The sequence below is a fragment of the Fusarium poae genome, chromosome 1 (assembly GCF_019609905.1).
Source record: "Fusarium poae strain DAOMC 252244 chromosome 1, whole genome shotgun sequence".
NCBI lineage: Eukaryota > Fungi > Ascomycota > Sordariomycetes > Hypocreales > Nectriaceae > Fusarium > Fusarium poae.
In genome coordinates this window covers 11,786,016-11,809,869 of record NC_058399.1, presented here as the reverse complement: position 1 = coordinate 11,809,869, position 23,854 = coordinate 11,786,016, and the positions used below count along the sequence as shown (strand labels likewise).

The window sequence follows — 23,854 nt, the reverse complement described above, 5'->3', positions numbered from 1 at the left end:
ATTGATCGAGTTGTGCTTAGTCATCTCATTTTCACCCCGCGCCCCACATATTTGCTCCGATCCAGAAATTTTCTTGAACTCTGACCTCATCGCACAAATCCAGCAACTCCACGATACCTCAACACATCCCAGCCAGAATGAGTGGAAAGCCAGAGCTCGGACTTCTCGGTGGTGGCCAACTCGGCCGAATGCTATGCGAGGCCGCATCTCCCCTCGAAGTTGAGATCGCCATCCTCGATGCTCAAGATGCCCCGGCAAAGCAAGTCTCCCGCAGCAAGTACCATGTCGATGGATCTTTCAAGGACCCCGCCAAGATCAGAGAACTTGCCTCCCACTGCAAGGTCCTCAGTGTCGAGACGGAACATATCGAGACTGCTGTTCTTGAGGAGCTGAGCAAGGAAGGAAAGGTTGTTGTCTACCCTTCATGGAAGACGTTGCGTCTTATCCAAGACAAGTACGAGCAGAAGGATTACCTTGGCAAGCAGGGAATTCCCATTGCTGAGCAGGTCGCTGTACAAGCTTCGGGCAGTGATGAGATGCGCGCTGCTCTCAAGGACATTTCTAACAAGTACGGTCTGCCTTTCATGCTCAAGTCACGAAAGGATTCATACGATGGACGTGGAAACATCAAGATCGCAAACGATAACGACATCGAGACCGCCGTGACCGAGTTCGGAAACCTACAATGTTACGCCGAAAAGTATGTTCCCTTCCGGCGCGAGCTCTCCGTCATCGTCATCCGCGCAGAGGACGCCGATGGCAAGACAAAGCGTCTGGTACCGTACCCCGCCGTAGAGACTGTCCATGAGGACAATGTCTGTTCCCGCGTGTACATGCCTCCTCGCGACACGCCCGATTCTGTGTCCAAGCGTGCCCAAGAGGTTGCCGTCAGTGTTGTTGAAAAACTCTGGGGACGAGGTGTTTTCGCTGTTGAAATGTTTGTTACTGAGAACAACGACATTCTCGTCAATGAGATTGCTCCTCGACCTCACAACTCTGGTCATCTCACAATTGAAGCGGTACCCTACATGTGAGCTTCCCCAATCCAATATCTATACTTGTCTGCGATGCGAGCTAAATATCACAGGTCCCAGTACAAGGCTCAACTTACATCCATCCTCGACGAACCCCTGCCTGAAAAGCTCGAACCCCACGTCTCGTCCAGCATCATGATCAACATCCTCGGGGGCGCCTCACCAGAATCTCATATCCCTCTGGTCAACAAGGCCAAGTCCATGTTCGCTCCCAAGATCGGTGTCTACCCTCACCTTTACGGCAAACAATCCAAGCCTGGGCGCAAGATTGGCCACATCACCCTTACTGGTCTGGAAGGGAGCATCAAGGACCTCGAGGAGTTTGCACATCCTCTTGTCCAGTTGGCGGCTGATATGCGCCAAGAGAGAATTGATGCAAAGAGCAAGGCTATGAGACCTGAGCAAGCCGTTGCCAAGACTGCAAAGGACCCATTGGTTCTTGTTACCATGGGTTCTGACTCGGACCTCCCTGTTCTCAAAGCTGGTCTTGATATCCTAACTCAGTTTGGTGTCCCTTGGGAAGTTGACATTACTTCTGCACACCGAACACCTGTGAAAATGGGGGATGTTGCCGTTGCTGCTGCCGAGCGTGGCATCAAGGTGATCATCGCTGCTGCTGGAGGAGCTGCTCACTTACCAGGCATGATCTCGGCTTACACTCCTCTCCCTGTCATCGGAGTTCCCGTGAAGGCTACGCATCTCGATGGAATGGATTCCCTTCTCAGCATTGTTCAAATGCCTGTAAGTCCTAATACCTTTTTTACAGTCAACATAAACTGACATGTACCAGCGAGGTGTTCCTACTGCTACCGTGGGCATCAACAACTCCACCAACGCTGCCCTTCTCGCCATCCGCATTCTGGGTGCTTTCATCCCCGAGTACCTCGAGAAGATGAAGGGATACCAAACAGACATTGGAGAGCAGGTTAATGGTAAGGCTACTCGCCTGAGGGAGTCGGATGTGGAATCCTACCTCGCCCAGATGAAGAAGGGTTAGAGGTATGATAATACTGCCTTTCCGTGACGTATATTGAGATGAATGTAGTAAAATAGTTCGACTCGAAGTTATGATTGGAGTTTGATAGATATCTGCACTGTAGAAAAGGCATTTCGGAATCGTATAGACTTGAGTTTTGCAAGATGTTTGTTTAGTGAAAGCTCGAGATGACCTATTTGTTTATTAAGCAATTATAAATCACCTTCTTCTCAACATAATTTCATGAGACTGCTGATTGTAACTATCGACGTCTTGATGATTAGCTCGAGTTTTGTTATCGCTCTGGGATCTACGGCTGAACCCTATTTATACCTCGAGATATAAGGAAAGTTAACTGTTAGAAGTATAACAGACCAAATTAGTAAGTCATTTATACCACCGAGACCGTACTACAAACTATTACTTGTTTTCATAACTCAAGACTTAGTATAGCAGATTCTCTTTCTTTACACAGTAAGCTAGTCGTACTAGAATTCAACTAAAGATAAATTGCTTGGCGGATTGATTCATCCCGCGTTGATCAATAAAAAGTTCGGGTGATAGTGGAGATGGTTAACCAAAAGTTCAAACACTTCATTTAACTATGTTTATCTGCAACAGCCGAACATGTCAACTTCGGGCCGTCGGCACTGATCCCACGATCCACTATCATCATAGGTGACTTCAGGTGGTTGTTTAATCGCATAATTATGGCTGATCGTAAAACGTAACTTGTTCCAAACGAAACCAATTACGATTTTTCCACCAATCCACTATCCTTGCTGGGAATATATCTCAACACCATTTCCTCTGAAACAATCGAGAACGGGCCATCATGGGATGATGCCATGTGGATAAATCATGCACAGGTTGTAAAAAACTGCACTTCAACACTCAAATAAATATCTAACGAGATACTATCTACCAGATCCCCCAAATCTAGTCAAACAACTCAACAAGATGCGTGCCACGCTCGATTCCAGTCTTCTGCTCATCCTTGCCAACGCTCTGGCAGCCAAGGCACAGGCCCAGTCATGCCCCGAGATCCACATCTTTGGCGCCCGTGAGACATCGGTAGCACCTGGTTTCGGCTCAGCTGGTGCACTGGTCGACATGATCAAGGCTGACCACCCAGGTGCTACCTCAGAGGCCATTGACTACCCTGCTTGCGGTGGCCAGGCGTCTTGTGGTAATGTTGAGTATGGTGCTTCGGCAAAGCAAGGTACTGAGGCCGTTACCACTGCTGTCAACGGGCTTAATCAGAGGTGTCCTGACACCAAAATTGTCATGATTGGTTACTCTCAAGTAAGTGATACAACCATTTTTTTTTATTACCGCTGTGATGCTAATCCTCTTGTGTGACAGGGTGGTCAGATCATGGACAACAACATCTGTGGAGGACCAGACAACGGAGCTTCAATCTCTGACTCTAGCGTTCCTCTGTCAGAAAGTGCAGTCCAACAAGTCAAGGCTGTCATAATGTTGGGCAATCCCCGATTCATCAACGGCCTGGCTTATGGAGTCGGAACCTGCGATGCTGGCGGCGTAAGTCATGTAACAACAATTTCTCAGTTCAAGAAGAAACTAATTATCAATAGTTCGATGCTCGTCCCGAAGGTTTCAGCTGCCCCAACGCCGACAAAGTTCAGATCTACTGCGACGCTGAAGATCCTTTCTGTTGCAATGGTAACGACTCTGCCCATCATCAACAATATGTGGATATCTACGGCAAAGAGGCTTTGGAGTTTGTGAACTCTAAGCTTTCGGGTTCTGCAGCTGGTGGAAACACGGGTAATGGCACCGATGGTGGAGCTGCAGACACTGGAAATGCTAACGGAGACGCTGGCAACAACGGCGGAAACACTGGTTTTCCTGGAGGAGATGCTGGAAATGCTGGCAACAACGGAAACACGGGTGGGAACTTTGGGGGCAACTTCGGCCAGGGTGGTAACTTTGCGAATGCTGGTAGCACGCAACCAAATGGTAACAAGTGCTAAGTATCCGTACCTATAGCTGATAAAACCTGAGATATTCATTGTACATTTAAATTCCCAAGATATCTCTAAGAACCTTGCAAACTGCATCTCCGACTTCACTGCACATTGCATTTCCACCAAGATCTTTTGTCCTGATCTCTAAGCCACCACCATCCTTAACATCAAGTACCTTTGCAACGGCCTGTTCAATGGCATCCGCTTCCTTCTCTAGCAAGAACGAATAGCGAAGCATCATAGCCAGACTCAGGATTTGCGCCACGGGATTCGCAAGGTCCTTGCCCGAAATGTCGGGGGCGCTACCATGAACGGGCTCGTATATTCCTTTACAAGATCCTTCTCCAGGGACACCAGCAAGGCTTGCGCTTGGGAGAACTCCAAGTGTACCTGTGATACCTCCGGAAATATCAGAAAGGACATCTCCAAAAGTGTTATCGGTGTGAATGACGCTGTTGTTGAAACGCTTCGGATCAAGGACCATCAGCATCGCCAGACTATCAGCGAGTTGGTGTCTGAGGTCAATGTCTGTAAGTTCCCGATTGAAGATATCCGTTGTTGCGCGTCTCCAAAGTCTGCCACTCGCAAGAACATTCGCCTTGTCAGCGCTCCAAACAACCGGCTTGCTTCCGGTGTTCGGTGTTTCGCTGCCTGAGTGCAATATCCTCGCAACAGCAGCACTCACACGAGCCAGTCTCTCAACTTCGGATCTGGAATAAATCCAAAGATCGGAAGCTTCATCCTCACTTTCTTCTTTCTTTCCAAAGTACGCACCGCCACAGTTCTCTCTCACAACGATGAACTTCGTCCCCGCCACGAGGTCAGGCTTTAGTGGTGATGCACTAACGAGGGAAGGTACGAGAATCTCGCATGGACGAAGATTGGCAAAAGCGTCAAGACGCTGACGGAGACGCAACAGACCAGACTCTGGCGTTGGCTCGACTCCTGCCCATTCTGGACCGCCAATGCTGCCGAAAAGTACGGCGTCGCTAGACATAGCCTTTTCCAGAACGGATTCTGTAATTGGCGTCCCGTGCTTGTCGATACTACAGCCACCACAGATGTCTGTCTCTCTTTCAAAATGAATGTCGGGTCGACTCGTCTCTATCACGTCGAGGACTTTCAGTGCTTCGGCCATGATTTCAGGGCCGACGTGGTCTCCTGGTAGGATAAGAATCCGGAATGTCTTGATTTGCGACATGTTCAATGTGATCAGGGATTAAATCTGCAGTTGCAAACTGATGACGATGGGAGTTGGTAAGACTAGGTCCTACGTCTCAGTATAGCCGGGAAGTGCAACACTTAACAGCGGGTGTCAGATACCCCCATGATACGACGTCTGGAAACGTGATCAGCTTACCGACTTCGGAGTTCAGAATATCGCCGGTTATCGCCAATTGTGTTCTTTTGATGGAGTCAAATGCAGCCAAGAGAATATGTTATTCCTGTGACTGATTATTCTACCCCGCTCCGGATGTTGACTTGAACATCCCTCCGTGATGGATGGATAGGGGTGTGGTTAACAAAATGCGGGGAGAACCCAATCTAGCAACGTGGGCAACTAGGTAGAACAGAAGAAAAACAAAAACTTGATAAAGACCAATAAGCATAAGATCTCTCTTTCCTCAAATACCTCATAAACTTAATTCTCACATTCTCATCATACACAATAACAATATGACTGGACGACTTCAAGGCAAGACGGCAATCGTGACCGGCGGTGCATCAGGATTTGGCAAAGGTATCGCTACCAAATTCATCGCTGAAGGCGCCAACGTCGTCATCACTGATCTCAATGAGCAACATGGTCAGACTGTCGCTCAAGAACTCAACTGTGTCTTTTCACGTGCCGATGCTACGAATCCAGATGATTGGCGTCAGGTTCTTGAATTCACTCTGCAAAAGTTCAACCAGCTCGATATTGTGGTCAACAATGCTGGTGCTGCATATCCCAAGAAGCCTACTGAGCAGGTCACTGCCAAAGACTTTGATCTCGTCATGAACGTCAACGTCAAGAGCGTCTATCACTCAACCAATATCCTTCTGCCGTATTTCCTTGGTGGCGATCGACCTGGATGTTTTATTCAGGTTGCTTCGACCGCTGGGATCAGACCAAGGCCAGAGTTGACCTGGTACAATGCGTCCAAAGCGGCTGTCATCAATGCTACCAAGACAATGGCTGTTGAATATGGGCCCAGAAAGATCCGGTTCAATTCTGTTTCGCCTGTTGTTGGAAGCACTGGCATGAAAGTATTTTATCTTGGATTTGGTTAGAACATGTGTGCTAATTGATATACGCAGGACACATCTTTTTATTGGAAAGCCAGATACCGAAGAGAATAGAGCGGGCTTTGTTTCCACTATTCCCATCGGTAGGCCATCCACGCCAAGCGACGTTGCCAATGCATGCTGTTATCTAGCTAGTGATGAGGCTGCATTTATAACTGGTGTTGACTTAGAGGTAAGGCTTATCCACGATATCTTACTACCAGACTGACTCGGCTGTCTAGGTTGATGGAGGCCGATGCGTATAAGTAGGCGATGTTTAAATTGAATTTGACGGAATTAGTTAGGGGAATTGCTGCTTTGTTCTTTTCGTAGATGAGTTACAATGAAAAGATTGCTTTGAATCACTTCCAGCCTATGTCTTTTCTCTATTTCGAATGAAACAAATGCAGTGACTCTTGCCGAAAACTCAAGGCCATCAATTTGATATCTGCCCTTAGAGAGTTTTTCCCATCCTCAATTCTGTAGCCACACCAGTGCGATTGCAGTACAAAGTCCGTCCATCGCTACTGTTCGCCTTGCCATATCAGAGTCCGTTCCCGGATTCAGATAACGTGGGTCTATCTAGCTAGGTCCATTTAGGAAAGGAATCTAAAATGGTGTGGAACGCTCAAGCCGCTTCAAGGCGGGGAAAATGATTCCTGTGACAGGTCAATGAGTTCTGTGATTGGTCTGCATGAACCTCGAGAAAGAGGCATAAGCTATTGACTGATAGCAGCGGACAATCGCGTAGCATGTCTTTATCGTACCAACCACGATACAAATTATTCGTAGCTACTTCCAAGTCTCATTTCATCGGTAAAGGGAACATTTCATTCAAAGATACAATGGCCAATCTTCTTCAACGACCATTCCAACTTGCAGACGAGTCTCTCTTCCACTGCTCGTCTCTAATCAATGGGGACTTCGTATCCGCCAAAGATGGTACAACATTCAACGTTATTGATCCAGGATCCGAAAAAACGTGGGCATCTTGTCCAGACTGCACGGCTTCAGATGTTGATTCCGCTGTCGCATCCTCATATGAAACCTTCAAGACTTACTCAAAGACAACACCACGCTTCAGAGCACAGGCTCTTATGAAATGGCATAACCTTATTTTTGCTGCGCGAGAGGATCTATCACGCATTCTCGTCCACGAGACAGGGAAGACACTCGTGGAGGCACGCGGCGAAATTGACTACGCCCTTACCTTCGTTTGGTGGTTTTCTGGAGAGGCTGATCGGGCGCATGGCACTTCACTTACCTGCGCTATTCCTGGTCGGCGAGCAATTACCATTAAACAACCTATTGGTGTTGTAGCCGCCCTTGTCCCATGGAATTTCCCAATCGCGCTGGCACTACGTAAGGCTGCTGCTGCCTTGGCTGCAGGATGTACCATGGTCATCAAGCCATCACCTGAGACGCCTTTGACAGGTGTCTCAATAGGATACCTTGCTTTGGAAGCCGGGTTCCCTCCCGGAGCATTGAACGTGGTGACAACTTCACTAGAAAATACACCAACCGTGGCAGAAGCTCTGTGCTTGGATGCAAGGGTCAAAAAGGTGAGCTTCACAGGCAGCACCAGGGTTGGAAAGATCATCTCCAGCTTATGTGCTCCAAATCTCAAGAAGACAACCTTTGAATTGGGGGGTAACTGCCCATTCATCGTGTTTGATGATGCAGATATTGAACAAGCTGTGTCTCAGCTCATGCCTCTCAAGTGACGACACGCTGGACAGGCATGCATCACTTCAAACAGAGTTTTCGTGCACAACGATATCTATGACACTTTCGTCGAAAAGATTGTACAAGAAACGCGTAAATTGAAGGTCGGACACGGTATGGAGGAGAGTAGTACAATGGGCGCGTTGACAACCCCGCGCGGCCTTGACAAGGCTGAAGAACTGTATCAGGACGCCATTAGCAAGGGCGCGAAGACGGTCCTCGGTACTGGGAGACGAGAAGATGGAGACGGTTACTTCATGGCCCCCACGATATTGACTGGAATGGAAGACAACATGCTCATGACTCATGAAGAAATCTTCGCGCCTGTACTCGGATGCTATCGCTTTGAAAGCGAAGACGAAGTGGTGCAAAGAGCAAACGACACGCCTCTAGGGTTAGCTAGTTATGTGTTCACAAAGAATGTCGACAGACTATGGCGGTTGTTTGAAAACCTAGACGCGGGGATGATTGGTCTGGTAAGTCCCTACCCTGGAGATTACGCGTCGAATTGAAACTGACTTGGTGTAGAACACGGGTAACGGCTCGTCTGCTGAAGCGCCGTTTGGCGGTATGAAAGATAGCGGACATGGAAAGGAAAGTGGAAAAGATGTTGCAATTGATGAGTTCTTGATTAGCAAAACTGCTACCTTGACAATTGATGGACATCATTGACGCATTTTGAGTTGTCGACAGCAAGTATGGAGAAAGCGTAGTAAGTGGAGTCCTGTGCAGACGGAGTTGATTGTGAGGAATGTGGAGGGAGAGATATATGCGCCGAAGGAACTTGTTCCTATCAATTTTAAGAACATGAAGTGCTTCTAAGAACTATTGCCTTTAACTGAACTTCTTGGCGATTAGCCAATATAGTATCTATGTTTAACACTGAATGGCATGCCGTCAATCTGCATCTGCATATAGCGGTGTCACTCAAGGCACACTCCACCAACTCTCATGAACATCCTTAAGGTCGACCTTGCCTGGTTCATGTAGATAAGGCGTCATATCCGCATCCTGATCCTGCTCTTTCCGCGTCCATCCATTGCCAAAGTACCACTGGAAGCGGTTACCACTTTCAGCCAAGTACTCGTACTCGAAGTCTTCCCAACGTGGTTCTCGACGCGCGATAGTCAAATGAGTAGCACTACCCGGCCACACGCCATGGATGCGTCCACCAGGCTGTCCACCGTTGTACCAAGAGCTGCAGTTCTCCGAGAGTGTAGTAGAGGCGAAGAAGGAGTCTGCATAGTCCAAGAAGTCATCGGCGGCCTTCTTTGATGGTACGATGGACTTGATACCCTCTCGGGATATCTTGCGCAAGATGTTGGCAAAGTATGTAACCTGCGTCTCGGCAGCGTGGGGTACTGTCCCGGATGGTCCAGTACCATGCGGGCCTGCGAGGAAAAATAGGTTCGGGAATCCGGGGGTAGCAACCCCGAAGTAGGTGTAGGGGAAGCCGTGGCCTTTTTCTTTGCCCCAAACGTCGCCGATGGAGGTTCCGTTTGCGGTGATCTCAAAAGCAGGAATCATGTCGCGGTTTGCACCGGTAGCACAGAAGATAGCGTCGACATCACGCTGCACGCCATCAGTCGTCTCAATGCCAGTGGCAGTGAATCGTGCGATGGGCTTGGTGATATAGTCCACGTTATCCTCGGCGATGGCTTCCAGATATCCAGGTCCTGGGGTCAGGCGTCGACAGTTGGGTGAGAAGTCTGGCACAATGACATCGAGGAGCTCGGGCTTCTTGGCGAGCCTCTTCTTCATGATGTCAATGAACTGAGCCTTGAGTTGTTTGCTTGTGTCGGAGTTGCGAATGAAGCCGTCGAAGCCGCGCCAGTACTTGTCCTCGGCAGTCTTACGGAACTTCAAATATGTTTCTGGATCTTCGAAGGTGGCCTTGAGATCTTCTGAGATCGGCTGGGGCTCAAGTGTGCGGTCATCGCCGGCCCAGGAATTGGCAATCCATGTTTTTCCTCGGACGTAGTGGTCAAGGTGCCCTGCGGTCTTCTGCACATTCGCAACAAGCTGTATACCACTGGCTCCGTTACCGATGACAGCAATTTTCTTGCCTTTCAGATCTGTCGATGGATCCCAGTTTTGAGCGTGTCTGAGGAGGCCTTGGTACTCAGAGATGCCAGGGTAGTCTGGTAGTTTCCAAGCATTGAATCGTCCAGTGGCAGTCAAGACAATGTCGGCTGTCTCTACTACAGTCGTGGTAGCCTGCTCTGACTGATCCCGCTTGTGCAGCGTCAACGTCCACGCCGATTCATTGGAGTTCCAGTCAATACTCTTGACGTGGTGTCCAAATTTGGCGTATTGATAGACGTTGTACTTCTTGGCCACGCCTTGCCAGTAGTCACGAATTTCTGCCCCGGGCGCAAACTCATCAGACCATTTCTCATTGGGAGCAAATGTTGACTGGTAGACGTGCGAGGGAATATCGCAACGCACGCCTGGATATGTGTTTTCAAGCCATGTTCCTCCCTGAGTGATGTTAACATGGTTTAAACGATGTTAGAGTATTGGGGGAGTCTTACAAAGTCGTAGTTCTTGTCGTAGATTGTCAGTTGAATGCCGGGGACCTTTTCGGGTAGTAGGACCCCAGCAAGAATCCCTGCCAGGCCACCACCAATGACAGCGACTCGCAACTGTCGCGGCTCGTCAATGTATCTGTCAATCAAAGGGAGTTTTACTTGAGGATTGATGTATGATTGGGGCTCTGAGGGCTTCTGTAGCCCGTTGGGCAAGACAGTCACTGCGCCTAAGCTGCTGTCACCAGCTGCATCATGCTGGGACTCGACCAAATCAGAAGCGTCACCCATGGTGAATTGTCAAGGTATTCAATTAAGATTTTCAAATTTTTCAGCTTGTTTTTAATTCATATGAGCGATTTATATTAAAGTTGATGGTATAGCCGATTCAGTATTAATCTAGACCGAGCCAAGGGTAAGGACGGGATGAATATCATGGCGTGCCCACCCCACTCAATCACACCATGCTAATAACCCGGCATAATAATATATTGTCGCAAAATGGCAATCTATGGCGTGCGTGCACTAGTTCATTAACCTATGAGATTTGGCTTCCAATGAGCGTGTTGCCTGCCGATCAGATATTTCTATAACTGGACATGATGGAACCCCGGTTCCTGCACTCCGTAACCAGGTGGATTATAGAACACATTGGAACTTTCCGCTCTTGTTACACTTCATTTCACGAATAACACCATATCCAACATGGCGAACGAAAATGCATCTGGCCATGAGCCAGGCCAATACCCAGGTTTGTTTAGTTGAGCTGTCCACGATTGTCAACATGAGCTGATCAATTGCAGTCAAGTGGTACCGGTCGACCTTCTACAACATGACCATTCTTGGTCTTTGCAACCTTGCTGCCCCGGGTATCTGGACTGCGATGAACTCCTTAGGTGCCGGAGGAGCTCAAGAGCCATACTTGGTAAACACGGCCAACGCCCTGACCTTCTGCCTCATGGTCCTCAGCTGCTGGGGGGGCAGTGTCCTCGTCCACTACATTGGTATCAAGGGAGCTCTTATCTTTGGAACGTGAGTGCTCCATCGGTAGACCCCACAGGAATCTATACTGACCACCACAGACTTGGTTACGCCCCATATGCTGCTGGGCTGTACACCAACAACCGATTTGGTACCGAGTGGCTTGTCATCCTAGGAGCTGCACTCTGCGGTATCTCAGCCGGCGTCTTCTGGATGGCCGAAGCTGCAATCGCTATTGCCTATCCTGAGCCATGGAACAAAGGCAAAGCTCTCGGCTACTGGCTTACATACCGCCTTAGTGGTCAGATTATCGGTGGTGCTATTAACCTCGGTCTTAACGCTGATCGCAATGAGGCTGGCCAGGTCTCATACACCGTATTCCTCATTTTCATCGCTATACAAGCTTCAGGGCCGCTGTTTGCTCTGTTTCTGAGCCCACCCGACAAGGTTGAGCGTACAGATGGCCAGAAGGTTAATCTGTCCATTGCCAACAACCCTTGGCTCGAGACCAAGAAGGTCACCCGCCTCTTCTTTACAACCAAGTTCCTTCTCATCGTGCTCTACATCGGATCCGTTGTCTTCGCAGAAGCGGTCTTCTTCACTTATCTGTCTTGTACGTTACCAATGCTGCCTCTTACAAACGCTTGCTGACAATCGTCTCCAGTATGGTTCACAGTACGATCTCGAGCACTCGGCTCATTCGTCTCTGGTATTGTCGCTGTCATTGGTGGCAATGTTCTCGGGGTATGTTGAACTCTTTGTCAAAACACAACTGAACTTTGCTAACAGCTCAGGTCTGGCTCGACCGAACATCAATTCCGCTGAAGCGCCGGACAAGAGGCGCATTCTGGGTTATTGTGGTCCTACAGGGCGGATGGTGGACGTGGGCAACCATCCTCGTCACTCGCTTCAATGTATCTCATCCCATCTATGACTGGTCCACTCCCGGCTTTGGTGCAGCGTTTGCTATCTTTGTCTTCCTTACATTCGGCTTCCAGCTGAACTTTCTCTTCCTGTAAGTCCACTTAACACATCTGCGCCGTCTGAGCTAACCGCCCATCTGCAGCTACTTCATTGTTCAAAACTTGGCTTCTAATGAAGAAGAAATCGTGCGGTACGCTGCTCTGCTTCGTGGCACAGAGTCAGCATGGCAAGCGGTCAGTTACGGCACCTCGTCCATCCCCGTCATGGCCCGTGTCGGAGGTGTCTACTTCAACCTTGCACTCTGGGCTGTGTCAATCCTCCCTGTCTGGACTGTTATTAAGCACTTTGGTAATTCTCCTTATGATTTGGAAGTTGATGGGACCAGTTCCCCTTCCAGCGAGGATGTCAAGGTCGAGGGCCCCGCGACGGTCACATCCAACAAAGAGTAGATCCGCGATGCTGTCTTATAGTTGTCGATCTTCGAATAGACAGCTGTTCCTCCAAGTTACTGCCAAGAAGTAGAACCCTACAGTTCGCGCCGTTTTACATGCATCTCTTGATATGACGGTGGCGAAGGTCATATAGAAATTGCTATAGAAGATAAAATAGGATAGACTTCAGATAGATCTCAATTTTATCATACTTTTTTACCCTTTCAAATTAGACCTTGTATAATATATGATATGTCATTCAACTGATTATTTAAATATGTATTCATTCATATGACTATTGTCTCTTAGAAACCAATTGTCAATTGAATTGGTGACCTCACTAGAGATCTTTCTGTATTGCTGTCTTAGGCAATTCAACGGTTACTCTGATGGACGATTCCATAGTCTTTTCACTCTCCAAAAACAAGCAAGTTGAACGACAATCTTCTCAAGAAGTTTCAGATTCTCTATGACGCTGATAGCTCTACATATTCTATATCTTTACAACCATCTTGCCACCACTGATTTCGCCTCTCCTCATTTTGTCCAGGCTGGCGTTGATGCTCAAAAGGCCATCTCCAACGCCGGCGATCTTTGGATACGCAATAGTGTTGTTCTGGAGTAGCCTTCCCAGCCACGTTGTCAATGCCTTGCCTACTTCCGGGCTTTCATGGAAGAGCTTGATCGGTATCGTGTGCAGTGTGAGATCACTGCGCTCGATTTTCGGAGCCGAGCACAGAGCGACAATGTGAACATGCCGTGGCAGCAAGCTCTCAATAGTGTCAGACGTCCTGTCGTGAGGTGTCTGAGAATCTGGGATGCTTGGAGTGTCGCAGAGGGCATCGATGAGGAAGGTAGTTGTCTCTTTGCCTCGCGTATCCAGTCCGAACCTCTTTCTGTCTTTCGTGCAGGACCGAATGATCTCAATGGCTCTCTGGGGATCATGACTGTCGATCACAAGATCTGGTTTGATGGAGTGCTCTTTATACAGCCTCGAGCCGTGCTTCGCTGCGTCAAGCACAACTGCAACCCTCAGCCCGGCGAGCTTTGCCAATTGCGCGCTGAGTATTGCTGATGTTGACGAGCCTGTGAAACGTTAGCTATGGCCATCACTGAACCGTTTGCGGTGCTTACCTCCCCAGATAACCAACCAGTCTCCGGCCTCTGGGCGATCTTGCGATGGAATCTGCTGGGCAACCTCCTTCTGGACATCTTTAGGAAGAGAGTCAATGTTCAAGCCGTCCACAATTTGTCGCACATCTGGACCGTTCTCGACAACAGTGAAATCTACACCGAGACAAATACCGAGCGCAACTGCTGCCGTGACAAAGGCGACACCGATAGTTGACCCTTGCTCGAAGGACACATGGTCAGGGAGCCGTACAACATTGTAGCTCTTGGCCACAACGTGTTCTTGATAAGCACCCTTGCGACTGTCACGGTAGTCTGTTGAGATGGCAATCACCTGACCCGAGTGTAAGTATCTGTTTTATGCACGGGTTGGTGGTGCTACTTACTCGTTCGCCTTTTGCCCATCCAGAACGGTCATCTGCAGTCCGAAAGAGAAGTCCACTGAACTCTCTACCCGCGACCTGCGGAAGTTCAGGTATGCCAAATCCAAAGTCTCTGGAGAACTGTCAGTTTCTGAATATTTTGCAGTATTTCCTGCATTGCTTACGGTCCTCTCCAGTCAATTGGGTTCAAGCCAACGGCTCTGTTTGCTATCAGAACCTCATCGCTCTGCAAGTCCACTGGCACGGGGTGATTCTCAACCAATTGGTAAGGCTGGTGGGCGCCGTACAGAAGGACTGCTTGCTGTGTTGTTGGAACAATATAATCGTCTTTGGCTTTCGTTGGAGCTTCTGGCGTACTCTGGCTCTTTGACCTCGAGAGAAGCTTTACTGCCTTCTGGCCACGATTTAACCACCAAGTAATCATATTGCGTCGTTTCTGGCTTTGCTTAAGTTCCTACGAGGAAATAATACCGAGTCGAATATTTAATACGACATTGCTTTAATTATCGCGGATCTGCTTCGGGACTAGTGAGTTTTGGTGGACCTTGCAACTATGTCGCCATTACCTTGGGAATTTGTGCAAGATACAAGTCAAATGGCGTGACGACCCAAAATGGCGATGTTACAGATTCGCGCATATCACGCAATTCGCACCATTGCAGATTCGCGGAATCAACACCAAAAGCGGGCCTGTGTCAATTACCAGATCGAGAAAAACCTCGAGAAAACTCCATGATTGCATGGTTCCGTTGCAAGCTAGAAAACTGTATAAGATCTTGCCTATGATTTGCATAGCTTCACACTTAATCAAATCAACCACCCGGATCATTCCTTACTCAACATAAAAATCATCAGCCAAAATGTCTGCGCAAGAGAACACCAAGGAGGGCAAGAAGAGCCTCATTCTCAATGCCTTTGTTGAGATGTGTAAGTCATTACTTGCCTCGGCGAGTGACGGAGCATACTGACGAGGCATTAACAGGTAGTGGGCACCAGTCGCCTGGACTCTGGCGTCACCCTGATGATCAGTCATGGCGGTTCACAGACATCGAGCACTGGACAGACCTCGCAAAGCTGCTCGAGGAGGCCAAGTTCCATGGCGTCTTCATTGCAGATGTCCTAGGTAAATCTATCTGGCGATACAGCTTCAAGATCCTCTGACTAAACATGACTAGGTGGATATGACGTCTACAAGAAATCACTTGACCCTGCTATCATTTCAGGAGCTCAATGGCCTGTCACGGAGCCTCTTTCGATCATCCCGGCCATGGCCGCTGTGACAAAGAACATCAGCTTCGGCGTGACAGTCTCAACAACCTACGAGCAGCCGTTTCACCTGGCTCGAAGACTGTCGACACTTGACCATTTGACCAAGGGAAGGTTCGTGGCCCTCAAGTTGAAGATAAGGATCGCTATGTTATGACAAGCTAACGCATTAAAACAGGGTTGGCTGGAACGTATGAGAAGACAAACGTCAATAAACAATGCCCACTGCTGACCGTGCATAGATTGTCACAAGCTACCTGGACTCTGCTGCTCGCAACCTTGGTCGACAAGAACAGCTAAGCGTACAGCCGCCCAGTGATGATCCACAAACCCTAAAAAACAGTGACTAACATATGTCAGCACGACGAACGATATGCCATCGCTGAGGAGTACCTGGAAGTTATGTACAAGCTCTTCCAATCCTCTTGGCGCGACGACGCCGTCACGCTGGATCGTGAGGCAGGTATCTACACCGACCCGTCGCGCGTGCGAGAGATCGGGCACAAAGGCAAGTACTTTAACGTCGCCGGCCCTCACATCGTCCACCCCAGTCCCCAGCGCACGCCTCTTCTGCTGCAAGCTGGAGCATCAAAGGCTGGCAAGCTCTTTGCTGCTCAGCACGCAGAGGCAATCTTCACTTCGGCCCATGCTCCTGCCGTGGCCAAGAAGAACATTGCCGAGATCAGGCAGACGGCCAAGGATACTTTTGGCCGAACTCCAAGCAACATCAAAGTTCTTGCGCTGGTCACTCCCATTCTTGGACGCACTGAGGAGGAGGCAAAGGCAAAATATGACGACTACAAGCAGTATGCTTCGCTCGAAGGAGCGCTGTCGCTGTTCGGAGGCTGGACTGGCATGGATCTGAACCAGTACGGTGATGACGAGGAGCTCAGAGAGGTGGAAAGCAACGCTGTTAAGTAGGAAACCCTCTCCATTTTGTTATCTTCATGATGCTGACAACCCATCAGATCTACTGTTGAGGGCTATGCTCGATTCTCGCCTGTTAACTCGAAGTGGACCAAGCACACTGTGGCAGAGCATGTAAGTCTCGGTGGCAACGGACCATTAATTGTCGGCACACCAGCCCAAGTCGCAGATAGCCTCGAGGAATGGGTTGCTGAAGCTGGCGTTGACGGTTTCAACTTTGTAAGTTTATCGCATGACCGTTGACTTGCCTATTGCTAACTTCATCATAGGGCTATGTTCTATTCCCGCAATCCTTCAAGGACATTTCTGATCTCTTGATCCCCGAGCTTCGAAGCAGAGGACTCTTCTGGGATGACTACGCTGTTCCTGGAGGCACTTACCGCGAGAACTTCTATGGCATTGAGGGACAGAAGTACCCACTGAAGGAACATGTTGCTTCGTCACACTTGTGGTCTGCTTCTGAAAATTAAATACAATATACTTCAGTAATTAAATCTAAGTATTAAAATGAAAAGAATTTGCCTTGTAAATTTACTCTCGAGTCTCTATTGTATGTAGTTGATGAAGATTAAAGAGCTAGTCTTTTATTAATCTATATATTATATAAAGTACAACTTAGTTGTATAGTATATATATCTTACAATGCTATTGTATTATGTAAGGATAAGGTTACTCTAAGATCCCTATCTTTTATAACGAGACTGTATCTTTCGATTATTAAACTTCGAGGAATACTTACATCGATAGGTTTTCCTTAGAGTATATCAGATTGAAAAACAGCGTCGTTATGAAAGCTTTATCTAGGGTAGTAAACATTTATCCACTAAAGATAAGATAGCTGTTATCGGTTTATTACTTATCTATCGCTTACGATAAGAATACACCCGATAGAGAATGCGGGGAAGCGATTCCAAGTTGCCCGATCTGAGCTATTCCTAATAGGGAAGGGAATCAAATCCCTGACGTTTCGATATCAGCCATCTATCGCCCTGATAAGCAGCATGTCAACATGTCGCGTCTTATCTCCTTTCCTGCTCCAAAATTATGTCAAAGAGGAAGGGAATCTATTTTCTCAAGTTACAATCTCAACCTCAATATCTCTCACTAAATGCCGAGGTTAAAATCTAATCTTCCGCGGGGCAAACCACGAGGTTTACGCCGAGATCGGGACTGTCGGACCTGCAAAGTTCGGGGAGTCAAGTGTGATCTAAACAGACCTCAATGTCTCCCTTGCGTTGAATCTGGTCTCGCTTGCGGGGGGTATACTCAGAGAGTAGTTTGGGCGGCGAATCCTGTTGCGACACCAGTCTCCGGCCTGTCCTTGCCATCTCCAGTCGAGCAACAGATTGAGCCGAGGCGTAATTTATTTGACGAAGTGAACATACACTCATCGGATAAATCGCACCATACGAGGGCCATATCTGTATATGATGCCGATGACCTCACACAAAATTCATTGGCTACAGACCAGCCTCACATCGTGGAACATCTTCTGGCCTTTGGTGACAGCCTAAAAAGGGCAAGACTGGTATCTGGCGACAACGTAAACAATCTTGACAAACGATTATCTGACCAGGGATTGAAGCTTATTGCTCAAGTCGATAGATTTCTACAGGCAACGAGTAGAAGACGCAGGAGATCCGACCTGAGCACAACTTTACATCCATCAACCCTGGCCTTCTCCACAGATGGGCCCATCTTCACTCAAGATGCGGAAAGCGAGGACATGTTGGTGTATCATCGCCTCGAAGCACTCAAGAGTCTCAGTCAAGCACTCAATACGGCCGATCCAGCCGCTTTTCTCGGGATCGCTGTCTTTGCCTTTTTCGAAGTTGTGATGGATGGTGTCTTTGGTGAATGGGACTGCCATTTACGTGGTGCGCGATCCCTTCTCGACTGTCACTGTCGGAACAGCGAGGAGTTCCAACAACTATCAAATACTTTCACCGGGTTTGAAGAAATAGTTGCCTACTTCGGTTGGTGGGACACTATCGGTGCAGTTGTCAGGCAATCTACCAGCAGGGCTGTGGGAGACCAGGAGGGTCTCACCTTTGATGATTGGCATCGTGATGCTCTTACGAAAGACTTCCTTGACATGGTCGGGTGCCCAACTGAAACGTTCTGGCTCTTTGTATCACTTGCAAAAGGAAAAAAGTCGGATAATCTCAGCGAAATACTTACTGAAGCCATGGCTCAGCTCCTCAAACTTGGCATGGACACAACTGAGCGTGGAAAATGTATGGACACATACAGATGCGCAGCAGTCATCGCTGTCCTTTCATGGAAAACTCCGGGAACTGATGAAGCGACACCTTGCGAAGCGTCTAGGACAACATTAACATTCGCCGTTGATAGAATTTGCCAAATCATTGACTCTGGTCTGCCAAGGTCTACACTCTATGTCCACATGGCCACACCTGCTTATTTGGCTAGCATGTGGGCCAGTTCTTCAGATCACTGTAAGACTTTGCGGAAGTATTGGAAGAACTGTCAAATGGGAGATATCCCGCGTTATTTGGGTGCACACATGAGATGTGAGGAGACATGGAGAAACATAGGTCTATCCTGAAGTTATAGTTGGATCACTTTACTGGGATCAACCAGTCGCATTGGAAGGAGCCTAATGAATTGTAATGAGTTAATGGCAATTAAATAATAACTGACAGAAGAACCTCCCTAAAATCCTCCTGGCCCTTTCCATTTTTGAATCATTCCCATCGCGCCTTTGACCAACCCCATCACAGTTCCTGGATTACCCATGTATCCCTTCCCAGGTTTTCCATTTTCATCCCTCCAAATTCCATCCTTTGCAACCCTGCCAAATTTCTTCGTGTTCTGATTCCTATCGATACCCTCTCTCCATTTCTGACATATCTCCACGCTATCTACCATCACGTTGATTTCCTGACTATGAAACCAGGATTGCGTATCTTGGTTACCACTTCCCTGAATTCCAACACTTCCATCCACGATCAACAATTTGATGTGACAAGACCGAGACTTGAAAGATTGGTGGATGGGGTGATCTTGGTCCTTCCCTACATAGTTGTATATATGCAGAAGCTCGCGCTCACTGCCAGCTTCAGGCAGTGAAGCGACGAGTGTTTGTGCAATCTGGTCGTTCGTTCCACCCTGCCCAGGAATCATTTCCCCAGGGTCGTTATATCCAAAACACACGTAGTAGGTGACTTCCACACCCCTCTTGAGTGCATCGATAATCGCAGGAATCAAGGGACCAGCATTGAGGTCGGGAGTTTGGATAAATATGTTGCGTTGCGCATTTCGAATGAGGGATAGCCAGGCTTCGTTCTGGGGGACATGGACATTTTTTGAGTCGATCGCGCCGTAAGGAGGGCGAGATACGAGCGCCATGGGAACACTGTTGCTGCTAGTAAGAATGTAAGGCGTCATTTCTTCGCCAGCTTGGATCTCAGGACCTGTGGGCTCGACAGGAGTGGGTGCGGCGACATTGAGTTTGCGATTAGCAGCCTGAAGACGCGTTTCTCCCACTTTCTCGCAGTAGCTGGCCTGCATGCGTTTGACTTCACCTACGATATCTTCATCGAAATGGGGATCCTCTGGCGTATGTTCTCGAGTTACTTCCTCGTTATTTCTTTCTGTGGCGGTTGCGATTCGCTCCTGGGTAGTAGTGATGTCCTTGTAATCAGGTCTGTGAACAGGTGATAGCGCACCAGTTTCAGAGGCAGGAGGAGAGTCGCATAGAGGGAGTTGTGGATTTAGTCCGTTTTGCCAAGTAATTAAAGCCGTGTCGTATATGCTGTCAACAATTGGCCCTTCGACGTGAATCATCATCTCAAGATTATCATTGTCCTCGGTGTTGTTGCTCATGACTGCTGCAACTCTGCGATCGACCACGCAAAACTTTGCATGTAATGTTCCCAACACGAATCTGTGTAGACTGACCACTTCCATGTCGATGTTAGGTATCTCCTCTGGTGACGGAAGGTCGATCGACTTGGCTGTGTAAGACTTGGGCTTGATATTTTGGTGCGGATTCACGGCGTTTGCAGGACCGGCTTTATCATACATGACTTTGACTATGACCCTCTCTCCTCTTTGACCTGCGCGCCGGGAAAGTTCAATTAATGCGCCCCTAATTAATCTTTGCGCCACGGATGGAGCCCATGAGCAAGTGACGAGGAAAACTTCCTTTTGAGCGCGCACGATGAGATTCGCCGTATGGCGCATTACATCGGTCAAGGGCGCAATCACTGTTAGAGGCATGGTGCCATGAGAACCCATTAGAGGAGGAGAGACGACTCCAGCTATTGGGTCCTTGTCGAGACATTGCAGAGCGTCGGCGAAAGCTTGTAGGAAGAGTTGGCTGGGTACTGCAGAGCCCCAATGTCCGCACTGAAGGGCTTTGTCGACTGTGTTGATGGTTTCATTTGGGGGAGATGGCGGTGGTGTATGATTTTGGTGTGACGTGTTGTGATGCAGGCCATGTTCGTGGTGGCCATATAGCTTCTTGATAATATCTCCTGGTGATTGACTTGGATCCTTTGCTAGGACAGAGCTGACAGTCTCAGTTGCTTGACACAAATCAACAACATGTTGAGAGACCATTGTGGAAAGATAATTACAGATTAGGATCAAATGTGACCGACGACGATAAACGTGTCTCGAAATAAGTAAAAAGAAAAGTATGCTGAATTTAATCCGAAAAATCCAACGGAAACTATATGATGCTGTGAATGGCAACAACGTCATCTCACGAAAGTTTGCGCATTCCCCTTCCCGTTAGCACTTTCCAGAGTCTGGGCTCAACACCAAGACTTTTGTGCCTTGATTCTGGACGTATGCTTACGCACTCATGCAGAGTATGACTGATTTATGGGGATTCAGGTACTTAGCATGGACCCTCTTGGCAGTACGAAAATAATGTAGTTTGTTCTTGGCTGACTGCCAAGAGAGTTGGAGCTAAAACGGGACATGGTGCCGAGACTAGACACGGCACGCAATTACCGGCCGCAATATCCGAAGATGAGTTTGGAATGTAGCGACAGATCGAAGTTAAGTATTGTAGTGGCGAGGGATGATTTTGCTGTACTTTGCTAACTAAAATCCAATTGCATTTCCCAAAAATAGTGACAATGACGGAATAAAACGATAAGACAGCTGTAACTACAATGCCCTCAGGACGGAGAAATTGGCCGCTAGAGACAAAAGAGACGAAATTATTAGGCTGGTTTCTGCCGCTTAGACAAGGTTCTTTAGGCGATCAATTTCTTATCCTTTACCTGGATTCTGCAGCCAAGAGTTATAACGGGTGAAGGTTAAAGAAAATGACGATATTTGCGAATATTATATTGCAACCTCAACAGAAAGGTGAGACATCTTTTAATATCCCAACGGCATGTTAAAACTGCCCTTTGCACACCGTCAGTACTCGATCCCTCCTGACGAACTCAATTCCTTTCTACTTCGTCCTTTTTGCCAATAGCCACATCGTGCTAGCCACTCGATTTATAAACTCAACCCCTCTAATATCTTAGTTTAACAAGACTAGTATATGCCACATCCTTCTGTCTTATGTTGTTATATTGACAAGGGGCATGTTTCTCTGTAATAATTAATATGCTGCAGATAAAGGGCAGAGCGATATATTATAAGGGAATTGATAGGGATGCATGATACTTTTACTATAGATATATAACCTTATAGATATATGACTTTTTAAGCATTTTAATTAGCCAAGCCTTATATTTATTAATATACCTTAACCCTTCCTCTTTAATTAATTATTCCTCCTATAAATACTTATATATTAGCTAATTAAGATAATTCTAATATTATTATTAATACTATAGATTATTACCTTTATAACTTAACCTCCTAATAAAGTTAATACTATATTATTATTAGATATTAATACTTTAATATTATAATAGTCTCTATATACTATTAATTATATAATTCTAAGTTTAAATTATTTAATATAATAAAGCTACCTTAAAAATATATTTAATTTAATAGCTAATATATTTAATTAAGCTAATAATATAACTTTTACTTACCTCTTTTAATAAATCTATTACTGCCTTATTAATATTATCTTACCTCTTAAAATAATTAATAGACCTCTTTTACTAATAGTATACCTAGTATTAATAATTCTTATAGATTTAAGAATATTAATACTCTAGATAATATCTTTACTATAATCTCTAATTAATTTTTAATTATACTATTACCTTATTATTTTAAACTTAAGTTATTATTTAAGCTTTAATATAATTATATAATAACCCTTTATAATAACTTTCCTTATAAAATAGATTAATAAAATATTTATTAAGTACTTATTCTTAGACTAGAAATTAATCCTTTCTAAGGCTCTTTTTATAGCTTATTAAAAATAATATAAATACTTATAATATCTAAGGTAGAATTCTAATATACCTTAAGGCTAATCTAAGATATTATTAATAATAAGTAATAAATAATAAAGTAATACCTTAAGTTCTTTAATACTATATATAACTAGTAAGAAAGATAAGGCTATTCTTTTTTAAATACTAATAAATATAATTTACTTTTAGTATACTTTCTTTATAAAAATTAATACTCTTTAATTCTTATTCTCTCTTTACTTAATCTAATTAAAAGCTCCTTTTTATAGTAATCTAAGTCCTTATCTCTAGATAAAATATTAAATCTTTTAATCTTAAGTAACCTAGCCCTTATAGAAAATACCCTTTATAAGAATATTTAACTCTTTATAAAAGAGTATAGCTTTAATATAATAAAGTATAATAAGTACTTTTATAAGGGATAGCTAATATAATATTCTATTTAATATAATTAATATAGGGATTTTTAATTAAGTAAAAGCTTTAGTCTTTATTAAAGGAAATTATAAAAGTATAAGTATAAATAGCTAATTATTATAAAGGCTCTTAAAGAAGGTAAATAGTTTCTCTATTAATATTAAGATATAAAATATTATACTTATAATTATTCTCTAAGTAAGATATTATTAGCTTATCTATCTTATTATTGCCTTATTTCCCTAGTTAAAGTAATTATTAAATCTACTAGCTATTAAATTAATATTTAAGTATAAAATATATAGGCTATTATAGAAAAATAATATCCTAAGTTAATATTTATATAATAAAATATTTATAATACTTAGGCTTTAATAAGCTAAGAGAAGCTTATAGGTTATTTACTTACTGCTACTTTACTTAAGCTTTTTAATAAGTAAAAAGTTCTTTATATTATAAAGTAAGTATTAAATAAGCCTAGCTATCTTCTAGGCCTTA

General features: G+C 46.0%; 11 protein-coding genes across 11 annotated transcripts; 7 read left to right on the top strand and 4 right to left on the bottom strand.

Moving 5' to 3' along the window:
• Positions 1-137: 137 nt before the first annotated feature.
• On the top strand, positions 138-2,031 carry FPOAC1_003848 (uncharacterized protein; the record flags this gene model as incomplete). The annotated part of the gene is made up of 3 exons (XM_044848403.1): positions 138-1,030; positions 1,088-1,775; positions 1,825-2,031. The coding sequence occupies 3 exons, from the start codon at positions 138-140 to the stop codon at positions 2,029-2,031; spliced, it is 1,788 nt and encodes a 595-aa protein (XP_044714319.1).
• A 939-nt stretch (positions 2,032-2,970) lies between these two features.
• FPOAC1_003847 (uncharacterized protein) lies at positions 2,971-4,007 on the top strand (the record flags this gene model as incomplete). Its single annotated transcript, XM_044848402.1, has 3 exons — positions 2,971-3,315; positions 3,376-3,555; positions 3,609-4,007. The coding sequence occupies 3 exons, from the start codon at positions 2,971-2,973 to the stop codon at positions 4,005-4,007; spliced, it is 924 nt and encodes a 307-aa protein (XP_044714318.1).
• A 46-nt stretch (positions 4,008-4,053) lies between these two features.
• Positions 4,054-5,202, bottom strand: LEU2_1 (3-isopropylmalate dehydrogenase; the record flags this gene model as incomplete). Its single annotated transcript, XM_044848401.1, has 1 exon — positions 4,054-5,202. One exon carries the CDS (start codon positions 5,200-5,202, stop codon positions 4,054-4,056), a length of 1,149 nt encoding a protein of 382 aa, XP_044714317.1.
• Positions 5,203-5,678: 476 nt separating this feature from the next.
• FPOAC1_003845 (uncharacterized protein) lies at positions 5,679-6,275 on the top strand (the record flags this gene model as incomplete). The annotated part of the gene is made up of 1 exon (XM_044848400.1): positions 5,679-6,275. One exon carries the CDS (start codon positions 5,679-5,681, stop codon positions 6,273-6,275), a length of 597 nt encoding a protein of 198 aa, XP_044714316.1.
• Positions 6,276-7,114: 839 nt separating this feature from the next.
• FPOAC1_003844 (uncharacterized protein) lies at positions 7,115-8,666 on the top strand (the record flags this gene model as incomplete). The annotated part of the gene is made up of 3 exons (XM_044848399.1): positions 7,115-7,831; positions 8,009-8,470; positions 8,523-8,666. The coding sequence occupies 3 exons, from the start codon at positions 7,115-7,117 to the stop codon at positions 8,664-8,666; spliced, it is 1,323 nt and encodes a 440-aa protein (XP_044714315.1).
• A 255-nt stretch (positions 8,667-8,921) lies between these two features.
• Positions 8,922-10,813, bottom strand: FPOAC1_003843 (uncharacterized protein; the record flags this gene model as incomplete). Its single annotated transcript, XM_044848398.1, has 2 exons — positions 8,922-10,475; positions 10,529-10,813. 2 exons carry the CDS (start codon positions 10,811-10,813, stop codon positions 8,922-8,924), a joined length of 1,839 nt encoding a protein of 612 aa, XP_044714314.1.
• Positions 10,814-11,227: 414 nt separating this feature from the next.
• On the top strand, positions 11,228-12,876 carry FPOAC1_003842 (uncharacterized protein; the record flags this gene model as incomplete). The annotated part of the gene is made up of 6 exons (XM_044848397.1): positions 11,228-11,273; positions 11,326-11,554; positions 11,605-12,116; positions 12,168-12,247; positions 12,298-12,518; positions 12,570-12,876. 6 exons carry the CDS (start codon positions 11,228-11,230, stop codon positions 12,874-12,876), a joined length of 1,395 nt encoding a protein of 464 aa, XP_044714313.1.
• A 475-nt stretch (positions 12,877-13,351) lies between these two features.
• Positions 13,352-14,796, bottom strand: FPOAC1_003841 (uncharacterized protein; the record flags this gene model as incomplete). Its single annotated transcript, XM_044848396.1, has 4 exons — positions 13,352-13,944; positions 13,993-14,323; positions 14,376-14,484; positions 14,537-14,796. The coding sequence occupies 4 exons, from the start codon at positions 14,794-14,796 to the stop codon at positions 13,352-13,354; spliced, it is 1,293 nt and encodes a 430-aa protein (XP_044714312.1).
• A 436-nt stretch (positions 14,797-15,232) lies between these two features.
• FPOAC1_003840 (uncharacterized protein) lies at positions 15,233-17,035 on the top strand (the record flags this gene model as incomplete). The annotated part of the gene is made up of 7 exons (XM_044848395.1): positions 15,233-15,299; positions 15,355-15,495; positions 15,548-15,756; positions 15,881-15,940; positions 15,999-16,555; positions 16,607-16,784; positions 16,835-17,035. 7 exons carry the CDS (start codon positions 15,233-15,235, stop codon positions 17,033-17,035), a joined length of 1,413 nt encoding a protein of 470 aa, XP_044714311.1.
• A 638-nt stretch (positions 17,036-17,673) lies between these two features.
• On the top strand, positions 17,674-19,134 carry FPOAC1_003839 (uncharacterized protein; the record flags this gene model as incomplete). Its single annotated transcript, XM_044848394.1, has 1 exon — positions 17,674-19,134. One exon carries the CDS (start codon positions 17,674-17,676, stop codon positions 19,132-19,134), a length of 1,461 nt encoding a protein of 486 aa, XP_044714310.1.
• Positions 19,135-19,241: 107 nt separating this feature from the next.
• On the bottom strand, positions 19,242-21,152 carry FPOAC1_003838 (uncharacterized protein; the record flags this gene model as incomplete). The annotated part of the gene is made up of 1 exon (XM_044848393.1): positions 19,242-21,152. One exon carries the CDS (start codon positions 21,150-21,152, stop codon positions 19,242-19,244), a length of 1,911 nt encoding a protein of 636 aa, XP_044714309.1.
• Positions 21,153-23,854: the final 2,702 nt, after the last annotated feature.